General features: G+C 39.5%; 1 protein-coding gene across 2 annotated transcripts in view; it reads left to right on the plus strand.

Annotated features, from left to right (window-relative positions):
• The window catches only part of HSD17B4 (hydroxysteroid 17-beta dehydrogenase 4), an 86,688-nt gene that overhangs the window by 17,268 nt on the left and 48,764 nt on the right, over positions 1–20,656 (plus strand). For both annotated transcript variants that reach the window (XM_040444304.1, XM_040444305.1), the window contains exons 4-11: positions 894–953; positions 2,497–2,518; positions 2,627–2,673; positions 6,345–6,429; positions 7,737–7,924; positions 13,208–13,299; positions 16,545–16,569; positions 18,470–18,598. In XM_040444304.1, the coding sequence (XP_040300238.1) occupies positions 894–953; positions 2,497–2,518; positions 2,627–2,673; positions 6,345–6,429; positions 7,737–7,924; positions 13,208–13,299; positions 16,545–16,569; positions 18,470–18,598 (648 nt within the window). The remainder of the gene's footprint in view (positions 1–893; positions 954–2,496; positions 2,519–2,626; positions 2,674–6,344; positions 6,430–7,736; positions 7,925–13,207; positions 13,300–16,544; positions 16,570–18,469; positions 18,599–20,656) is intronic.

The following is a 20,656-nucleotide window of genomic DNA, read 5'->3' on the forward strand; positions in this document are numbered from 1 at the left end:
GGCATGTCTGGGAAACCGGGTAACCTTGTCAGCCTGCAGCCCGTGGTTCTCACGGCTCACCTAGATGTGCCTGCGAGCTTTCATCTGCACTCTGCTCATAAGATTTGCCCGCACCTGCAGGCTTTTCCTACTTTTCTGTCCTTTAGTGGGTATCTCTTTTTGGCAGATCTAACTCCACTGTATGGATCTCAGGGAAGGGAATGTATTTCCCGGCTCCTCCCAAGTGATGGCAGAGAGTATAGAGAAAGGCAGGGGTGATGTTGACACCTGACCATTTGACACACAACTGCGGGCCTGTGAGCAGTTCCCTTGGGCTGATGAACAGAAAATAAGAAAGCTATGCTATTTTGTTGAGCTTTACTTTTTGTATCTAATAATGCAGTGTCTCCATGTGTAGTTATATAGCATTGGACATGCTTTTTCAAATTAAACGTGTACCCCCTTTCCTCCCTCCTCATTTCTAACTTGCATCTTTAAGGGGAAGTGTCCGTGTGACTTTTTCAAGTTAAACAAAAGGAAATACTCAGTTTGTCTGTCATGCTAGCCACACTTCAAGGTCAGTAGTGAGTGGCTACTGTCTTAGTACAGAAATAGGACAGAAAGTTGTACTAGACAGTGCTGTTTCAGATAGCGTTTGCCAAATATTCCTTACTCCCCTTCTCTTTCTCTCTCTCTTTTTTTAGGAGGTTAAATAATTGTTTTAGGGGCTACATTTCTTTTGTAACATTAGGTCATCTATATTTTGATTTGTTATGTGCCTGTAATACACGTTTATTTTTGTGGGAATGAATTCTGTTGAGAAGAGTATCTGTCCTGTGCTCTGATCCACAGAATTGAGGAGTCATTCGTGAGGGATATTACTGATGTTTTACACTAATTTTCCCTTCCCCCAGATTCAGTAGAAGCAGGAGAGAAGGTTGTGAAGACAGCACTGGACGCTTTTGGAAGAATAGGTGATGTTTCTTTGTGTTTATGGTCCCGACAGAGCACTTTCTACCTTTCCTAATAAAATGTTCTTGATGTAATTTTGGTTTATAAAAAACTCCTTTTTTTAAACATTTTTTTCTTAAGTTTATTCATTTTTGAAAGAGAGACACAGAGCGTGAGCAGGGGGAGTGCAAAGAGAGGGAGACACAGAATATGAAGCAGGCTCCAGGCTTTGAGCTGCCAGCACAGAGCCTGACGCGGGGCTTGAACTCGTGAATCATGAGATGACGCCCTGAGCTGAAGTTGGATGCTTAACCAACTGAGCCACCCATGCACCCCAAAACTCCTTCTTTCTTTATAACTAAATTTTTAGATTTGTTTTACAAATTATTTTATATACTCTACCTCATTCACACAAGGGGCTAAGAGGTGGCATTTTTTTAATGCAAGAATGTGTCGAGTTTGTTTTATATTTTTTCAGATTTTAAGAATGTTTAAAAAATTAGAAGCATTTTCTAAGTTCCTTATTTATCATAATTTAAATATACCTCAAATATGTTTATAAAATAAATATTTTGGCAATAGAGGACCCAGTAGAATTTTGGGATAATTATGATTTAGATTAAAATGATTCAATGTTTTGCAAATTAGTTAAGATGAATTACATATAATTAAAATCTTTATTTTTAAGAAGCATTTCATATGTATTGTTTAGTTTATCCCTCTCTAGATAATGTTCTTCGTTTAGTTCCACACATTCTTAGTAAAGGTTTTTAGTTACTTCAGGGAAACATTACCTCTGGTAAACCCAACATGTTTATAGTCTGGAAGACATTAACTTTTATAATTTGAATGTGCTCCCCCTGCTTTTATTTTTGGCTAGGATGTTTGTTTTTCTAGTTATGTTTGGTTAATCTTATGAGGGACTTGTTTACATATAGTTTGACAGAGGGATAGAGGCCACAGAGGTGAGAAGTCACAGGGTGAAAACAGACACAAGAACCTTAAAAAAAATGGTTCCTTTTTTTTTTTTTTAAAATAGTGGGAATACAAGTGTGTGTTATGATAGGCCATTAGTTTCTCACTCTGATGGGTTCCTTTCTGGGATTTTGACTTTTGAGTGGCAAAAACCAATCTTTTAAACTTGATTTTCTGAGTGAATTCTGAGATTAATTGAGGGATGGCTTGTGGTTACCACTGAATGCTAAGAACCTTACAGGTTGGACAACAGCTAATCCTACAAATAAGCTGATAGAATTTTGGCAGAAGGTGGAGGTGGAAAAATGTATGTATGTAAGTTTGAGAGGAAAGCACTGATAAGGATGTGATACTTGTGAATTGTTTTTTGTTTTTGTTTTTTTTGTTATTTTACTTTAGGTATAAAATTTTTTTCTGATATCACTCTTTTCCTATTATTATTTACTTTTCCATGGGGGGGAACCCCAATTTTGAAAGAAATATGAATTGTAAGCCAATGCAAATTAACATGCTTGCTTTTATATATGTGACTTGGATATATATATATATATATATATATTTTTTTTTTTTTTTTCTTTTTTTATGTTGTAGACGTTGTGGTCAACAATGCTGGGTGAGTATTTCTTTTTTCATTTTAAGTAAAATAATGTGTCTGTGAAATTTTTTTTTTTTCCAAGTAGATACTCCTCCCCTCTAACCTATATAATATCATTGTTTTTAGAATTCTGAGGGATGGTTCTTTTGCTAGAATAAGTGATGAAGACTGGGGTAAGTTGTTTGTAACATATATCTCTGTGGGACATAACCTATCCATTTAACCTTATAATATTTGAGACATTTGTATATTTAAGGAAAAACCTACTTCTGCCTACTTTTGCTGCTCCAAATGTAGATGATGAATATGATGAATAAACTTTACAACTGAAAATGACAACAACATTTGGAAGTAGCTTATTTTCTTTTAACATTTGATAAACCAGAAAACTTTAAATCAGTTGACAGAAGTTACCTGAAAGGATTTTATGCCTTTCAAGTCATTTTCCCCTTTTTCTTGAGAAGATGTTAGCATTTCTCAGCTGTACTAACTCTTTTTTTTTTTTTTTTTTTGGTTAGTTTTGAGAGAGAGAGAGAGAGAGAGCAGGGGAGGGGCAGAGAGAGAGGGAGAGAGAATTCCAGGCAAGCTTCTCACTGTTAGCACAGAGCCTGACATGGGGCTTGAATCTCCAAACTGTGAGATCATGACCTGAGCTGAAATTAAGAGTCGGACACTTACCTGACTGAGCCATCCAGGTGCCCCTCAGCTGTATTAACTCTTTGTAATGGTCTTCAACATGCTTAGCTGCTTGTGTGATTCCTATTTCAAGAGCCAGAGCAGGATATAGAAGGGGTGTGAGGCACCGAAGATGTTGGAGCTCTGAGAACTGGGGAGGGAAAAACCATCGATGTAACTTCAAAGTTTCTAATGAGTAGGGGAAAATCCCATTAGGAATGCCACAGAAAGATTGAGTTTATTTATTTATTTTTATTTTTTTTATTAAAAAAAAATTTTTTTTTTCAACGTTTATTTATTTTTGGGACAGAGAGAGACAGAGCATGAACGGGGGAGGGGCAGAGAGAGAGGGAGACACAGAATCGGAAACAGGCTCCAGGCTCTGAGCCATCAGCCCAGAGCCCGACGCGGGGCTCGAACTCACGGACCGCGAGATCGTGACCTGGCTGAAGGAAACAGGCTCCAGGCTCCGAGCCATCAGCCCAGAGCCCGACGCGGGGCTCGAACTCACGGACCGCGAGATCGTGACCTGGCTGAAGTCGGACGCTTAACCGACTGCGCCACCCAGGCGCCCTGTATTTATTTATTTTTAAATGTTTGTTTATTTGTTTTTGATTGGGGGTGGGGGTGGTGAGCCAGGGAAGGGCAGAGAGAGAGGGAGACCGAGAATCCGACGTGTGCAGAGCCCGATGTGGAACTTGTGAGATCATGACCTGAGCTGAAGTCGGACACGTAACTGACTGAGCCACCCAGGAGCCCCAGAAAGATTGAGTTTAGATAACAAACAAGTCACAGTTGTCCCATGTCCCCCGCCGTTTGGTCTTCATGCCTTTACTTTCATTGGCTGTCAGAACGAAAGTAAACAAAGGTGGCTGAGACCTTGGGAGGCATGGCAACTGAGGTAAATCATATCACCGTCTATAGAATGTGCTTCTGGGGACAATGGCCAGGAGTTCTTTCACAAGAAAAATATTTTTATGATTGAGAATTAAGCAAAGAAGGGCTTTTATTTTTTTTTTAATTTTTTTTTAATTTTTTTTTTTTAACGTTTATTTATTTTTTTGGGACAGAGAGAGACAGAGCATGAACGGGGGAGGGGCACAGAGAGAGGGAGACACAGAATCAGAAACAGGCTCCACGCTCTGAGCCATCAGCCCAGAGCCCGACGCGGGGCTCGAACTCACGGACCGTGAGATCGCGACCTGGCTGAAGTCGGACGCTTAACCGACTGCGCCACCCAGGCACCCCAAAGAAGGGCTTTTAATTTCCTCTTTCTGTTTTAACAACTGGGGCAAAAAAAGAAACTGAGAAAGTTAGCAAAAGGGGCTTACCTTTTCGATTTCCTTTCCACTCTGGTGGGGCCAGGCCGTTTCCTCCTCTGCTTTTATACCAGGCTCACTATTCCAAACCCCCTAGTCACCTTCCCTTTCTTCTTTTTCTTTCTTAAGTTTCTCTCTTTTCATTTTTACCTTATTCTTCTATTATACACGTGAAAACATTTGTCGATGTTCCAGATCAGAACAAAAATAAGTAATGGTAAAACCTTGATAATTAAGAGAACAAATGAAATCTGCAGCTGTTTGTCTATCTGAATCATTCCCCAACTTGTGTGTTCATGAGATTGACATCTCTAAAAGCAGATGGGTCTGTCTTAACCCTGTCTCCTCCCTCTCTCCCTCCCATTTTCTTACCCCCTCTGCCCCAACTCATTTATAGTTTACCCTGGTAAAAATAGGGAAATAGTGAGCAACGTTTTCTTGACAGTGAACTGTGTAGTTTATAATCACGCTTTTTCAAAATTTTATTTATTTCATTAAAAATGTTCATTATTGAAGTATAGTTGACATACAATGTTATATTATTTTCAAATGCTCAGCATAGTGATTCAACAATTATATACATTACACTTTATTTATTTATTTATTTTTCTTCCCAACGTTTATTTATTTTTGGGACAGAGAGAGACAGAGCATGAATGGGCGAGGGGCAGAGAGAGAGGGAGACACAGAATCGGAAACAGGCTCCAGGCTCTGAGCCATCAGCCCAGAGCCCGACGCGGGGCTCGAACTCCCGGACCGCGAGATCGTGACCTGGCTGAAGTCGGACGCTTAACCGACTGTGCCACCCAGGCGCCCCTATACATTACACTTTAATGTTTGTGTTGATTCCCAATGTATGTGTAAAATTCTTGGATATTTATAGTAGTGGATTAAAAAAAATTTTTTTTAATCTTTATTTTTGAGAGAGAGAGAGAGAGTGTGAGCAGGGGAGGGGCAGAGAAAGAGAGGGAGACAGTATCTGAAGCAGGCTCCCGGCTCGGAGCTGTCAACCCAGGGCCCGACGTGGGGCTCAAACCCACGGACTGTGAGATCATGACCTGAGCTGAAGTCAGACACTTAATTGAGCCACCCAGGTGCTCCAGTGGATTTTATTTTTTTAAGTTTATTTATTTATTTATTTAGAGAGAGAAAGCGCAAATGGGGGAGGGGCAGAGAGAGAGAGAGAAGAGAGTGAGAATTCTAAGCAGGCTCTATACCAGCAGCTTGGAGCCTGACGAAGGGATTGAAGCCGTGAGCTGCAAGATCATGACCTGAACCGAAGTCTGACACTTAACTGACCGAGCCACCCAGGCACCCCTGTAGTAGTGGATTTTTAAATTAAATTATTTTTAAATTAAAGATGGCATTGTATTTAGATGTGCTCAGGGATTATAATAATTTTATCATGAATTATAGGGAAAATAAGTATTAACTATTGATTGCTTACATAATTGGGATAAAAGCAAAAAATGGTTACTCAGGGAGTAATGTGACAATAGTTGATTTTGAATGCTTGGTATAGGGGTATCTAGGTGATTCTATTGGTTGAGCATCTGACTCTTGATTTCAGCTCAGGTCATGATCCCAGAGTTGTGGGATCGAGCCCTGCATTGGGCTCTGTAGTGAGCGTGGAGCCTGCTTAAGATTCTCACTCTCTTCTTCTGGCCTTCCCCCGCTCATGTTCGCTCACTCTCTCTCTCTCAAAATAAGTAAATTAACTAAAAAAGTTAAATGAATGTTTGGTATAAAATGGATGTCTATGTATAAATAAGTCATTGCTTATGTTGATTATGAGACATGCCTATCTAATTTTTAACAAAATACGTAATAAAAATAATTTGTTGTTTTAGATATAATCCATAGAGTCCATTTACGAGGCTCATTCCAAGTCACCCGGGCGGCTTGGGATCATATGAAGAAACAGAAGTTTGGGAGGTAGAGTTGCATGTGGCTGTTGGGGGACTGGAGACGCTGTGTGTGGGTCCTCGTGTCCAGGGAAAGATTAAGTGCTTTGACATCGATGAAGATATATTCAGATCTGCACAGGCTTTTTTTTTTTTAATTTATTTATTTTGACACAGAGATAGCACAAGGAGGGTAGAGACAGAGAGAGAGGGAGAGAGAGAGAATCTCAAGCAGACTCCGCACTCTAAGCGCAGAGCCCGATGCAGGGCTCAAACTCACGAACTGTGAAATCATGACCTGAGCTGAAACCAAGAGTTGGACGTTTAAACGACTGAACTGCTCAGGTGCCCCTCACAGGCTTTTTAATGCAGTGTTGCCATATACTCTCTCATTAAATTGGGGGTCATTTAGCCACCTATTAGCTGAGCTGGCCAACTTTGTATTTCTTTTCACCTCCTGCTTTTCATTATTAATGAATTTCCTGCTGCTCTCTGATATTCTAGCAGTACAAACATGGAGGATTCAGCCGTACGTTATTTTTTAACCAAAGTATTATTTTGTGTCTACTGATCACGTGAGGGGAGATGAGCTGTGTGTCCAGCTGGCTGGTACTGGTCAGACAGGAGCTGCTCTTTATAAATGGTTTGGGACCTGTAGGTCCCATCTGTGGCAGTGTTTGTGCGAGTGCCTTGGAACAAAGCAGAGCTAGGAGGTGGCTTCGTGCCCTCTGACACAGCCCGTCCTGTTAACTTATGGTTCACACGCATTTTCTAGCAGTAAATTGTTTGTGATACCTGTTGTTGGAGCGTTTCTCCTGACCCTCAGTTTCTGAAAATGAATGATGTGAATTGTTTTCTTTGGTCGACTAAATAGAGTGAGTGAGATTGGGTCCAGTTTTGGAGATGGCATAGTTTTAGTATGAGGCATTTAACATTATCCACGAAAAGGGGCAGTGTAATGAGAAGGAAAGAATTAGAACTGGTTTTTCTTATACTTCTTATTGTAGCATTAACTCATATATTGCCACTTTATTTTGTTTATAAATATTTATTGTTGTTCTCAGTAGATAATGAATATACGTTCTTACACTTGAATTTATTTGGTCCTGATTGGGGATTCTTTTTAAAAGTTAAATCTTGTAGTTAAACTTTGAGAGATTACTTTTATTATTAATATTATTTTACATGTATGAATCATGACTGTAGGAACCTAATGACAGTATACAGAGTTGCTTTTGACAGGTGTAATAGTACGGAAAAAGAAAAAATTAAGTTTGGAGTTTGCATTGTTGCCAAAACATGGGAAAGAGATTTTGAGAGATGGATTTTTCCTTTCAGGATTATTATGACTTCATCAGCTTCAGGAATATACGGCAACTTTGGCCAGGCCAATTATAGTGCTGCGAAGCTGGGTCTTCTGGGCCTTTCAAACACTATTGCACTTGAAGGCAAGAAAAGCAACATTCACTGTAACACTATTGCCCCTACAGCTGGATCCCGGATGACCCAGACAGTTATGCCTGAAGGTAAGTAGCTTAGATTTTTCAGTGCTCTTAGCTACAAATCTGTGTGGAGTGAGTTTTGCAGAAGTACTTAATTTTCTGAATACTTAAAATGTTATTTATCTTACAGTTTCAAAAAGCATTATGCATAATTTGTATTCGTTACAGAAAATTTAGGAAAACCCAAAGGAAAAAAATGTAAAATGATCCATAATTTTACCATTCAGAGATGAACTTTCATTCTTTTTCTCTGCATAGGTACACATGAATACCTAAATATCTTTGCTTTGTTGTTTTTGCTTTTTACTGAAGGTGGCAATAGCATTCTGGTTTACAGCAATGATTATTTTTTAATACTAATAGGCTGTATTTTTTAGAGTAGTTTGAGGTTTATAGAAAAATTGGGCAGATAGTGAAGATAGTTCCCATACGGTTTTTCCTACTATGTATTAACACTTTGTGCTAGTGCGCTACCTCTGTTATGACTGATGAACAAGTATTGATCCACTATGGTTAACTCAAGTTCATCGTTTCTACTTGGGCTTACTCTTTGTGTTGTATAGTTATATGGGCTTTCACAAACGCGTAATGTTCTGTATCCACTGTTATATACAGAATTCTCTTCTATAGAATAGTTTCACTGCCCTGAAAGTACCCCCGTGCCTTCACCTCTTCATCCTCCCTCTCCTTGAATGTCTGGGAGGACTGAAGTTCATTTCTTTTTGTCAATGAATAACATACCCTGGTGTGGAGGGTCCATAATTTATTCATTCTCCTATTGAGGAACATCTTAGTTGCTTCCAGCTTTTGGCAATTATGGATAAAAGCTGTTGTAAACATTCATGTGCAGTTTAAGAAATTTTTTTTTCAAGTGTCTTCACTTTGAGGAAGAGGGAGAGAGAGAGAGAGAGAGTGTGTGCGTGTGTGTGTGTGTGTGTGTGTGTGTGTGTGTGTGTGTGTGTGTATGCATGCGTTGGGGAGGGGGAGAGAGAGAGAGAGGGAGAGAGAATCCCAAGCAGGCTTTGTGCTGTCAGCACAGACCCCACTGCAGGGCTTGATCCCATGAACCAGGAGATTATGCCCTAAGCCGAATCAAGAGTCAGACTCTTAACTGACTGAGCCATCCAGGTGCCCCCATGCGCAAGTTTTTGTGTGAACGTAAGTTTTCAACTTGTTTGGGTAAATACCAAGGGGCGTGGTTGCTGGATTGTATGTTAAGACTGTTTAGCTTTGTTAAGAAATTTCCAGACTTCCTTTCAAAAGGGGTGTGTTGTGCTGTAGTACCACTAGCAACGAAGGAGAGTTCTCACTGCTCCACATCTTTGCCAGCATTTACTGTTGTCTGTCTTCTGCATTTTAGTCCTTCTCATAGGTCTGTAGTAGTGTCTCATGTTTTAATTTGCAGCTCCCTAATGATATGTGATCTTGTGCATTTTTTCCTATGCTTGTTTGCCATTTATCTATTCACTCCTGTCATGTGTCTGCACACATCTTTTGCTCATTTTTTTAAAAAATTTTTTAAATGTTTATTTTTGAGAGAGAGACAGAGCGTGAGCAGGGAGGAGCAGAGAGAGAGGGAGACACAGAATCCAAAGCAGGCTCCAGGCCCCGAGCTGTCAGCACAGAGCCTGACATGGGGCTTGAACCCACGAGCTGTAAGATCATGACCTGAGCTGAAGTCGGATGCCAAACCGACTCAGCCACCCAGGCGCCCCTTATTTATTCATTTTTTAATGTTTACTTATTTTTGCAAGAGAGAGATAGACGGAGCACCTGCAGGGCAGAGGGAGAGGGAGACACAGAATCCAAAGCAGGCTCCAGGCTCCAAGCTGTCAGCACAGAGCCCAATGCAAGGCTCGAACCCACGAACCGTGAGATCATGACCTGAGCCAAAGTCAGACGCTTAACCGATGGAGCCACCCAGGCCCCCTATCTTTTGCTCATTTTTAAATTGGGTGGTTTATTTTCCTACTGTTGAGTTTTTAGTGTTCTTTGCGTATTTTGGAAACAAGTTCTTGATCAGATTCGTGTTTTGCAAATTTTTTTTCCCCACTCTATAGCTTGTCTTTTTTTTCCCTTTAATGTTTTTCAGTTTTGAAGGATGATTTCACTGATAATGGGATCCTGGATTGGTAGTTGTTTTTCTTTCAACACTTCACTATTTCACTCCACCTTCTTCTTGCTTCTTACATGGTTTCTGATTCAGAAGAGAAGTCTGCTGTAATCCTTTCCTTATACATCTGTAGGCAAGGTGTTTTTTCCCCCCTGTCTTCTTCCCAGATATTATTTTCTGCAGTTGGAATATAATGTACTTAGGTGGAGATTTTTGGCAATATACTGATACTTGATAGTCTCTGAACTTATGGATCTTTGGTTTGGTGTCTGTCATTAATTTTGGAAAACTTTCAGCCTTTACTGCTTTAAATATTTTTTTCTACTTCTTTCTTCTCCTTCTGGTGTTACCCTTATGTACACATTCTTTCTTTTGCAGTTATCTCACAGTTCTTGGATATTCTTTTCCTTTTTTAAAATTCTTTTTTCTTTCTGCATTTTAGTTTGGGAAGTTTCTATCGACATATATTTAAGTTCACTGACCCTTTTCGTTTCTGTTATATTGCTTTTGTTTTCTAACATTTCCTTTTGATTTGTTCTTAGAGTTTCCATCTCCCTGCTTATTGTGGCCATATCTATTGTTGCATGCTGTCTGCTTTTTCCATTACAGCCCGTAGCATATTAATTATAGTTATTGTATGTATTCATTTATTTATTTTAAAGGCTTTTTTTAAAGTTTATTTATCTTGAGAGAGCGTGCACACATGTGCACGATTGGGGTAGGAGCAGAGAGAATGGGGAATAGAGAGAATCACAAGCAGGCTTTGCACTGTCAGTGCACAGCCTCAGGTGGGGCTCGAACTCACGAACTGCAAGGTCATGATCTGAGCCGAAACCAAGAGTCAGACGCGTAACTGACTGAGCCACCTAGGCACCCCTAATTGTAGCTATTCTAAATTCTTCGTCTGATAATTCCAGAATGTCTATTTTATTTGAACCTGGTTCTGATACTTTGTCTCTTCAGCCTGTGCTTTTCTTGCCTTTTAGCATGCCTTGAAATGTTTGTTGAAAGCTGAACATGGTGCACTGGGGTATAGTAGAAAGTGAGGTAAATAGGCCTTTAGTGTGAGATTTTAAGTATATGTGCTTAGGCCATAGGCCATGTTTTTTGTTTGCTGGGACTATCTGTGTCAGAGGCTTTTTTCCTCTCTGTCCTTGTTTTTGTGTTCCCTGTTGTCTTTGGGTTTCCCCAAAAACTCCTTGTTAAATAGAATGTGTCTTTGAGCTCTGTCAGGTAGAACCCACTGTTGTTACACTGGAGTCCTGTTGCTGTGGCTGTAAGTCACGGGGAGGGAAGATGTTCTATAATCTTATGATTGAATCTCCATTTTTCTTTAGGGAGTCAAAGTCCTGGGTTGTGACTTGCAGAAGAGTTTCTTAGCCATTTTCACCGTCTTTCCTTAATTGAGACAGGAATGCTAGAGATGCTAGAGAGGCTCCACTCTCATGGATGACTTTGAGGGGTTCTAGACTTCAGTGAAAGAAGTCACTGCAGATTCAGTGGAAATAGCAAGAGAACTAGCATTAGAAGTAGAGCCTGACGGGGGCGCCTGGGTGGCGCAGTCGGTTAAGCGTCCGACTTCAGCCAGGTCACGATCTCGCTGTCCGTGAGTTCGAGCCCCGCGTCGGGCTCTGGGCTGATGGCTCAGAGCCTGGAGCCTGTTTCCCATTCTGTGTCTCCCTCTCTCTCTGCACCTCCCCCGTTCATGCTCTGTCTCTCTCTATCCCAAAAATAAATAAACGTTGAAAAAAAAAATTAAAAAAAAAAAAAAAAAAGAAGTAGAGCCTGACGGTGTGACTGAATTCTTGCAATCACATGATAAAACTTGAGCAGATGAGGAGCTCTTAGGGATGAGCAAAGAAAGTGGTGCTTGAGATGGAATCTACTCCTGGTGAAGAGGTCATGAAGATTGTTGAAATAATAACACAGGATTTAGAATATTATATAAATTGAGTTGTTAAAGCAGCAGCAGGGTTTGAGAGATTGACTCGTTTTGAAAGTTCTAGTGTGGTTAAAATGCTGTCAGACAACATCAGATGCTACAGAGAAATCAGTTGACAGGGAGAGTCGAGTGATGGGACATACTTCATTATTGTATTTTAAGAAAGTGTCACAGCCACCCCAGCCTTCAGCAGCCACCCCCCTGATTAATCAGCAGCCATTTACATTGAGGCAAGACTCTCATCTAGCTAAAATATTATAACTCACTGAAAACCCAGGTGATGATTATCGTTTTTTAGCAATAAGGTATTTTATTATTAGTTTTTAAATATTTATTTTGAGAGAGAGAGAGTATGAGCAGGGGAGGGGTAGAGAGAGGGAAACAGAATCCCAAGTAGGCTCCATGCTCAGCGTGGACCCTGATGCAAAGCTCAGTCTCACAAACCGCGAGATCATGATCTGAGCTGAAATCAAGTGTTGGAGGCTTAACCAACTAAACCACCCAGGTGTGGCTAAAGTATTTTAAAATTAAAATATGTACATTGTTTTTTTAGGCATAATATTAATGTACAGTTTAACTGACTATAGGGTAGCATGAACATGACTTTTATATGCTCTGGGGAACCAAAAAATTCATTTGACTAGCTTTATTGGTATATTTGCTTTATTGTGGTGGTCTGGAACATTTGCTTTATTATGGTGGTCTGGAACCAAACCCACAATATCTCCAAGGTATGCCTGATCCTTTCTACTCTATTAAGTTGCTCATGGAAAGCATCAAGTGGGAAAATATTTCTTACACTTCGTTACTCATCAGTGATGGTCGCAAGCTTCATTTCACATCATTATCTTACCGCCATTACAATGGTCAAGGCTGTTTTGTAGTTTTCTAGCTTCTGGTTAAATTGCTGGGAGAGCCAAATAGTTTTGGGAATGAATGGTGACTTCAATTCCTCATGTTAAGTAGAATTCTACTCACCACTTACTGCCTAGGTAGCTTTAACTTAACTTGTCATCTGTATAGTATGTTACCCCTCTTGGAAAGGTGTATCTGTTGCCTTCAAAGTTAGAAGGGATGAAACAGTTCTTTCAAAAGCTTTGAATGTTAGACTGATTAATTTTGTAGATCTCATTTTGTTCTTATTAAAAAAGCCTCTGAATTACCAAAATTTGTAAGGAGTTTTCAGAAAGCAAAATGGTGGATTGAATATGTGTATATTCTTGTTCATAAACATTTTTGGGATGTGTTTTAGATCTCCTGGAAACTTTGAAGCCTGATTACGTGGCGCCCTTGGTCCTTTGGCTTTGCCATGAGAGCTGTGAGGAAAACGGTGGCTTGTTTGAGGTATTTTGCACCTTCCTGCTTTCTCTCAAAGTAATATTTGTGTAATTAAACATAAAAAATGATTTAAGCATTAATATTTTCCACTTGCTCACATTTGGAAAGATCTGCATCATTTGATATCACTTGTATATTTTTCTTTAATGTTTATTTACTTATTTTGAGAGAGAGAGACGAAATGTGAATAGGGGAGGGGCAGAGGAAGAGGGAGAGAGAATCCCAAGCAGGCTCCATGTTGTCATAGCAGAGTCCAACGCGGGGCTCGATCTCAGGAACCGTGAGATCATGACCTGAGATAAAATCAGGAGTCGGTGTTTAACCAACTGAGCCACCCAGGTGCCCCTCACTTGTGTATTTTTTAAATATTATAGGTAACTAAGGAACAAGTGTTGACAAATGTCCTTTTTTGAGAAAGAAATAGCAACTTGATAAATTCTGTTTTTCTTTCTTTCTTCATTTCTAATATGCTTACCAAATGAAAATGTGGCTGGTTAGAGGTGTTTAGTCAAATGAAGAAGGTTTTATTTGGTTTGGGAACCTGAATGTTAAAGTAGGAGGATAGAGCTTATGGTTCAGAGTCAGCCAGCCTGAGTTTTGAATTCTCTGTTTTGACAGTTGCTGGCTCGCTGGAATATTGTACAAATTAATGTCCCCGAGCATCAGTTTTTTTGGGCTTTTGTGACAATAAGAAATCCTATTTTTAAACTCTTAGCACTGGATCTAGTACATAACAGTTAGTTTTCAATTGTAACTGTTATGTCAGCGTACCAGAAATTTAGTCTGGGCATGATAGGTCAGTAAACGTAACCTATTATGTATTTTAACTTTAAGAATAAACATTCCTATTTTTCCTCATCGTAGGGCTTTAAGTGTTTATTGTAAAAATAAGCACACATAATCCAAACATCCAGTGAGATCCAGTTTTCACTTTGTAATCAAAGTCCTTTTAGATCTCTTTATGCCAATTTATACATTTTTGATTCCTCATTTAAGTGTGATCTCTTTTTTCCCCCTAGTACTGTTATATTTTAGATTCTCCGCCCCACCTTTATTTGATTCTCTGTGGTAATAATGAACCTGTTATATGAAGAATACTATGACATCCAAAAATATTTCTTGGTAGCAAAATTACCTGGCTTAGTTGGAAGTGAATGCTATATTAACCTGATGCATTTGAATAAAAACTTGATAAAATAAAAAATAATGTACCCATATCTAAGCAGAGATGTGTGCCTCCACTTTCTTAATGACAGACATTGCGAATTGTGGAAAATTAGAGGTGAAAAGAACTTTCTAATAACTTTACAGATTTAATAATATCAAGCCATCTGGAGCTCAGAAGTTGGCCTGCCTTGTATGTCATTAAGGAATTTTTATTATTTTGTAGATAAAAATCGTATATGCTTTTATAGAAAAATTTAAATATACAGGAAAGTTTAGAGAAGAAAATAAAAACCATCCATATTACCCTTATCTGGAGATAACTACTATTAATATTTTTATGTATTCTTCCAGTCTTTTATTAGATTTGCATCTTTTAAAAAAAATTTTTTTAATGTTTATTTATTTTTGAGGGGGAGACAGAGACATAGAACACAAGCAGTGGAGGGGCAGGGTGAGAGGGAGACACAGAATCTGAAGCAGGTTCCAGGCACTGTGCTGTCAGCAATGAGCCCAATGAGGGGCTTGAACCCACAAACCATGGGATCATGACCTGAGCCGAAGTTGGACACTTAACTGACTGAGACACCCAGGCGCCCCTAGATGTTTATCTTCCACGAATAGTCTCTTTTCTTAGATATACATTTTATACATACAGCAAAACCTATAGAGACAACAAGGTCATGTTATAGGTACAGTTTTATGTGTTCTGTATGTTGTGAACATTTTTAGTGAGGAACATTTGGTATGCATGATTGATAAAATACAGTAAGAAACATCTGTAATATCCCACCTTAAACCTTGAAAGTCAGTTTTGCCACTGTTTGCCAAATTCTGAGAGGTACCTGGAGGGAGAGATAGAGATTCTTTGGCTCAGTTGGACCTCCTGTTTCTAGTGCCTGGAGGAGTTTCCAGCTTCTTGAGCCTCTCCCAAATATGGTACAATATGACATCTGTCTTGTCTGTTACCGAAACCACTGCTGACTTACCTACCCTGACAGCATCGGGGCTGACTGGTCTGTTGTAAAAGTTGTGGGCATATTCATATAGAGGCAAAGGGTGATAAAAAGCCATGCCCTTGACCTGGAGCCACTAACCTGTGTGCTCTCTACTGATAACATATTCTGTTGTCCTCTGCCTGTGGAATTCTCATGATCAATTCTGACACATTGTAGTTGTGGTGCTTGAAGATTTTTTTTTTTTTTTTTTTTTTTAACATCAGACATTCTCTTCTGGGGATTCCCCTGCATGACCTCTAGAAAAAATGTGATTTTTCTGTGTGGCAACTAATATATTTGGTCGTTTGCCTTCTCTCTATAAAGATATCTTATTGAAACGACTATATGTAGTTGTTTAAGTCAAATCCTAATTTTATTTTCTTTCCTTTTTATGTTTTTCTTCACTAGATCTTTCTAGAGGGAGCTGTTATTTCATGCCTGTGTTGTTGGGACAATCTTACTATTTTATATTATTTAACCTTTATGGTTAGCTCATGAAGAATATTATTATCCTTATTTTACATAGGGGAAAACTTGGATTTAGGGTTCGAATGATTTGATGGGACTCACACAACTAGTCAGTAGAAGAATCTATCCTTAGTTTTTTTTTTTTAAGTTTTTTTTTTTTTTTTAATGTTTATTTATATTTGAGAGAGACGGAACATGAGCAGGGGAGGGGCAGAGAGAGGGAGACATAGAATCCCAGGAAGACTTTAGGCTCCAAGCTGTCAGCATGGAGCCCAATGCAGGGCTCGAACTCACAAACAGCGAGATCATGACCTGAGTCGAAGTTGAACGCTTAACCGTCTGAGTCACCCAGGCGGCCCTAAAGCCTTAGTTTCTGACATCAGTCATGCTTTTCTACCACATGCATTGTCTACCACCTAATGCTGCTTTGTATTTCTACTGTGGTAACATGAACAAAGCAAAATCATGGAGGCCCATGGACTTTTGTAGAACTGTGTTATTTTCATCCATTGTCATCTAGCCTTCTAATACTCTTATATGACACCTGCCTGTTTTTCTATTAAAAAATTCTCTTTGTGATCCGTTTTAGATGGTATAACTGTCTTCCCCTCTTTTTGGTAGGTTGGAGGAGGATGGATTGGAAAATGTAAGTCTCTTCTAGTTTTTCATTTGCCGTATATTGTTTCTGTATTTTTAACCTTGCACATCCAGTTGGAGCTGGGTAAAGGTCTTGCCAAATGGCTAACTATTGGAGCTCGTGCACGCATATTCTGCCTCAAACATGGGTATACCAATAGGCATTCTAAAATGTGGAAGCTGTCTTGAAGGCCTTTGGCATTTTCAAGAAACTGTTGAGGATTTTTTCCCTGTTGGCAGTCTTTATTCAGGAGTTGTCTGGCCTATGCGTAATTGGCGGTTCCTTCAGACAGCACAGTCTGTTTGTCCTCCTGTGTCCTCCTATGTCTCCAGCATCCCACATTATTTATTTTTTTTTAATAAAGGTTATTTATTTTTGAGAGAGATATAGAGCATGTGCACATGCATGAGTGGGGAGGGGCAGATAGAGAAGGAAAGAGAGAATCCCAGGCAGGCTCCACATGGTCAGCATGGAGCCTGATGCTGGGGCTTGAACTCAGGAACCATGGGATCATGTCCTGAGCCGAAATCAGGATGCTTAATTGACTTAGACATCCAGGTGCCCCCACATGATTGTTCTTGCTGTTTCTGCAGAGTAATGAGTGAGAGAGGGGGCTGTTTTGTAAAGATGGGAAGAGTCTTGTCCTAGAGAGCACAGCAGGAAAATTTTCCACTTCTCTTGTTTGATTCTTTTCTTCCTTGGGGCTATGAGACATCAGGAGGTAATGGTCAGGAATCACAGAGGACAACTTGCTGAGACAGAAATTGCAACTGATGTCTGGAAATTGTTGCCCTCTGGTCCAATAGTGAACTCATTTGGCTTCAACCATCTCTTTCCCCAGCTCCCCAATCTTGTGAGTTCCACATTGGACAATTGCTTCATGACATTTAAAAAAATTGTGAAAAATCCCAGTATCCCAAATCAAGTTTTCAGTTGGCTGCTGGTATCAGAATTAATGAAATTATTTAAAAGGTTGTCATTACTGGAGGGCATTGATATAGCATAGAGTATCAATATTTTCATCATTAATGACTATTCTCTTTGCTTATCAAAGTAACGTATATTACTCAAGCATTGTTCAACATAAGTGTCTCAGGATATCCATTTAAGAAAGGAAATGTTGCAATAAAAGTTTTTTCTGAGACTTTGTCAATAAGAAAACTCTAGAAGCATGTATTTCTGTCATTGCCTGAGACAAAGCTTCAATTTAATAATCATCAAAATCTGACCAATATGTTTAAATAAGGTTACTAGTGGTTATTTTATTCCTTGGGCTTTTTTGAAAGGCAACAAACAGTCTTAAAAATTCTCCTCACAGAATTCCTACAGCAATATGATTTTTGTGAATCTGCCCTATTCTACTTGACTTCCTGTGAAAAAGGAGCAAAGAGCAAAGGGAGGCATGAGGGAATTATCTGGGGCTATGTGACATATTAATTTGGTTATCCCTCACTTTGCTGTTTAGCAAAGATCTTGAAGTATATTACCTGAGTGATCTTTGGTCATGAAGTCAGTCTTTTGGTGTGATTGTCTATAATTAAAATTTTTATGATTGAGCATTACAGTCTTCCTTTAGTAGTATCTGGCATGGTCAGAGGAGAGCTGTTTCCCTTCAGCTTTATATATATATATATATATATATATGTATATATATATATATATATATATTTTTTTTTTTTTTAAATTCACATTTTCCTCATGGGATTGTCATCTCAAGAACAACTTCTTTAAAGTCATGTAGTATATAACTCTTCAGATATTAGACTCATTTTGTCCCCCCTGAATTCCTTTCTCTTGCGGTTAAAAAAAATTCAAGGGTCTCAGATGAATTTTACTTCCTGTGTCCCTTTTAAACTCTGTGCTTAGCTTCTTCATTTTGTTTCTGTACGTTTCTGTACGTTTGTTTCAGTACGCTGGGAGCGGTCCCTTGGAGCCATCGTAAGACAGAAGAATCAACCCATGACCCCCGAGGGGGTGAAGGCTAATTGGAAGAAGATCTGTGACTTTGAGAATGCCACCAAGCCCCAGAGAATTCAAGGTAGAGGCCCAGATCCCTTCGCTCCTGGCTGGGGAGCCAGAGGCAACAAAGCATTCTCTTCTCTTAGGGACCTGTCTTCTGTTTTTAACTAGTGCGTATTTTTTGCGCCAGGAGCTATTAGAACTCTTCAGATTTAAGATATGTATGTCAACCCCCACTGTCACTTTTTCTGTTTTGTTTTGTAATCCTGTGTTTTGGGTGTATGTCCGGGTGGGGGATAGTACAAGCTGTTCACCCTTCTGTGCTTCCTCCCTGATGGTTCGTTTCAGAGTCTTCTCTTACCTAACCAGTCACTGCTTACCTCACCTGGTTTTTCTCTGTTTCCCAAAAAGTTCACATAGGCCAGTTTTATTTAGGCTTAGCTCTTTTCTGTCTAATGAGTCGATTTTGTGTTGTTTTATCCCTTCGTCTTTGCTGCTGTGTCTCACCCTTCTAAAATGCCCTTTCCTGGGGTGCCTGGGTGGTTTAGTCAGTTAAGCGTCTGCTTCTTGATTTCAGCTCAGGTCATGATCTCACAGTTTTGTGAGTTCGAGCCCCACGTCAGCGTAGAGCTTGAGATTCTTCCCCTCTCTCTGCCCCTCCCCTGCTCTCACTGTCTCTATCTTTCTCAAAAATAAATGAGAAGAAACTTCAAAATTCCCCTGCCTGCCTTTATCACCTGTGCTTTCCCGAGTACTTCTCGTAAAATCAAAACTCAAGCCCTGGATGTTCAACCAAACTTCCCCAGATATTTCAGGCTACATTGATTTCTCTCTTAGCTGGACTCTGACCACTTAGCGTCTGCTCAGAGCTGCTTTTGTTTCGTAAATATGTGGTTTCTTAACTGCACAGTAAGGTCCTTTGGAGGTGGAGACTGTGTCTTGGAGGTGCTTCTTTTGTGTTTGATGCTCGCTTGGAGCCAAACTCAGAAAGGATTCAGCAAATGCTTACTCCCTGGAATTATCGAGCTGTCTATGATTTGCCATAGGAATAGACAACCAGCAAAAGGCACGTTGTTTTTTTTCTAGTGTAACTCACATATGCATGTAGTATATGAAGTTTATTTTTACTTATTTACTTATTTTTTTAGTATATGGAGTTTAAACGACTCTTCTGGGAAAGAATGATTCAGGGTTATTTTGTAGACAGATCTTTTTTTTTTTTTTTCCTCTTAGTAATTTTATATTCAGTGTTTGGTAGGGGAATATGTCTCAAAAAATGACTATTCTTATTTTTTTTTTCCTCCTTAATGACACTTTCCTGCCTGCTGGTACCCTCATTGAAATTTTCATTATGCTCTTTCTCAACCAGATGATAGCACGATTGTAATGTCATTAATGGTAGCATTTCCTGTATTCCATATTTTTCTGTTTGTGATGAATTTAGCCTGTGAATGAGTCACCCATCATTGAAAATGAATGAAAGGAAAAAGAAAGAAGTACATTAAAAACTTTCCTCTGATGTCCAAGTTCCACTGTATTGCCTTAAAAGTATTCTAAAGAAAAAGCTAAATGAATTACGTAATTCTAAATGAAAATATACCTCTGAGTGTTAGAAGTAGAGTTAGAAGAAACATGCCACATTTTTCTGTAGAACTGATCATGGCTTACAGATAATGGAACTAAATCCCAGAAAAGTGCCGTAACTGGCCCAAGCTTTCTCAGTGTTTGAGCCACATTAACTCAGGTTGCCCGTGTCTCCGTGTGTCCTTTGAGCCCATAGCAAGGTAACTTTCAGTTAAAAGCCTCCTTCTGGCAGCATTCTTAGTGGGGCGGTGAGGGGAGGATTCGGAGGCAAGAAGCTGGCTGATATCCCTGGTCAAACCACAGTTTGTGGTTTGCTTATAGATTGTGTCCAAGTTAGAAAGAGGTCCGTACCTGCCAGGTTTGTTAGGTCTCAGAGTCCTTGGAATCTTCTGGCATATGTGGCAGCCCCATGAGTCTCCTTTATTAACCTTTTAGACCCCAGAACAGTAGCTTCTGAACCCTGTCTGAAGTCTCTGTTCGTAATGATGGTTTTCTCTGGACGAATTTTTAGTACCGACTTCAGAGCTATCACTTGAGACGTGGGTGGGGGGGT

This window comes from Herpailurus yagouaroundi, unplaced genomic scaffold (genome assembly GCF_014898765.1).
Source record: "Herpailurus yagouaroundi ecotype Mexico unplaced genomic scaffold, PumYag 192, whole genome shotgun sequence".
NCBI classification, from domain to species: domain Eukaryota; kingdom Metazoa; phylum Chordata; class Mammalia; order Carnivora; family Felidae; genus Herpailurus; species Herpailurus yagouaroundi.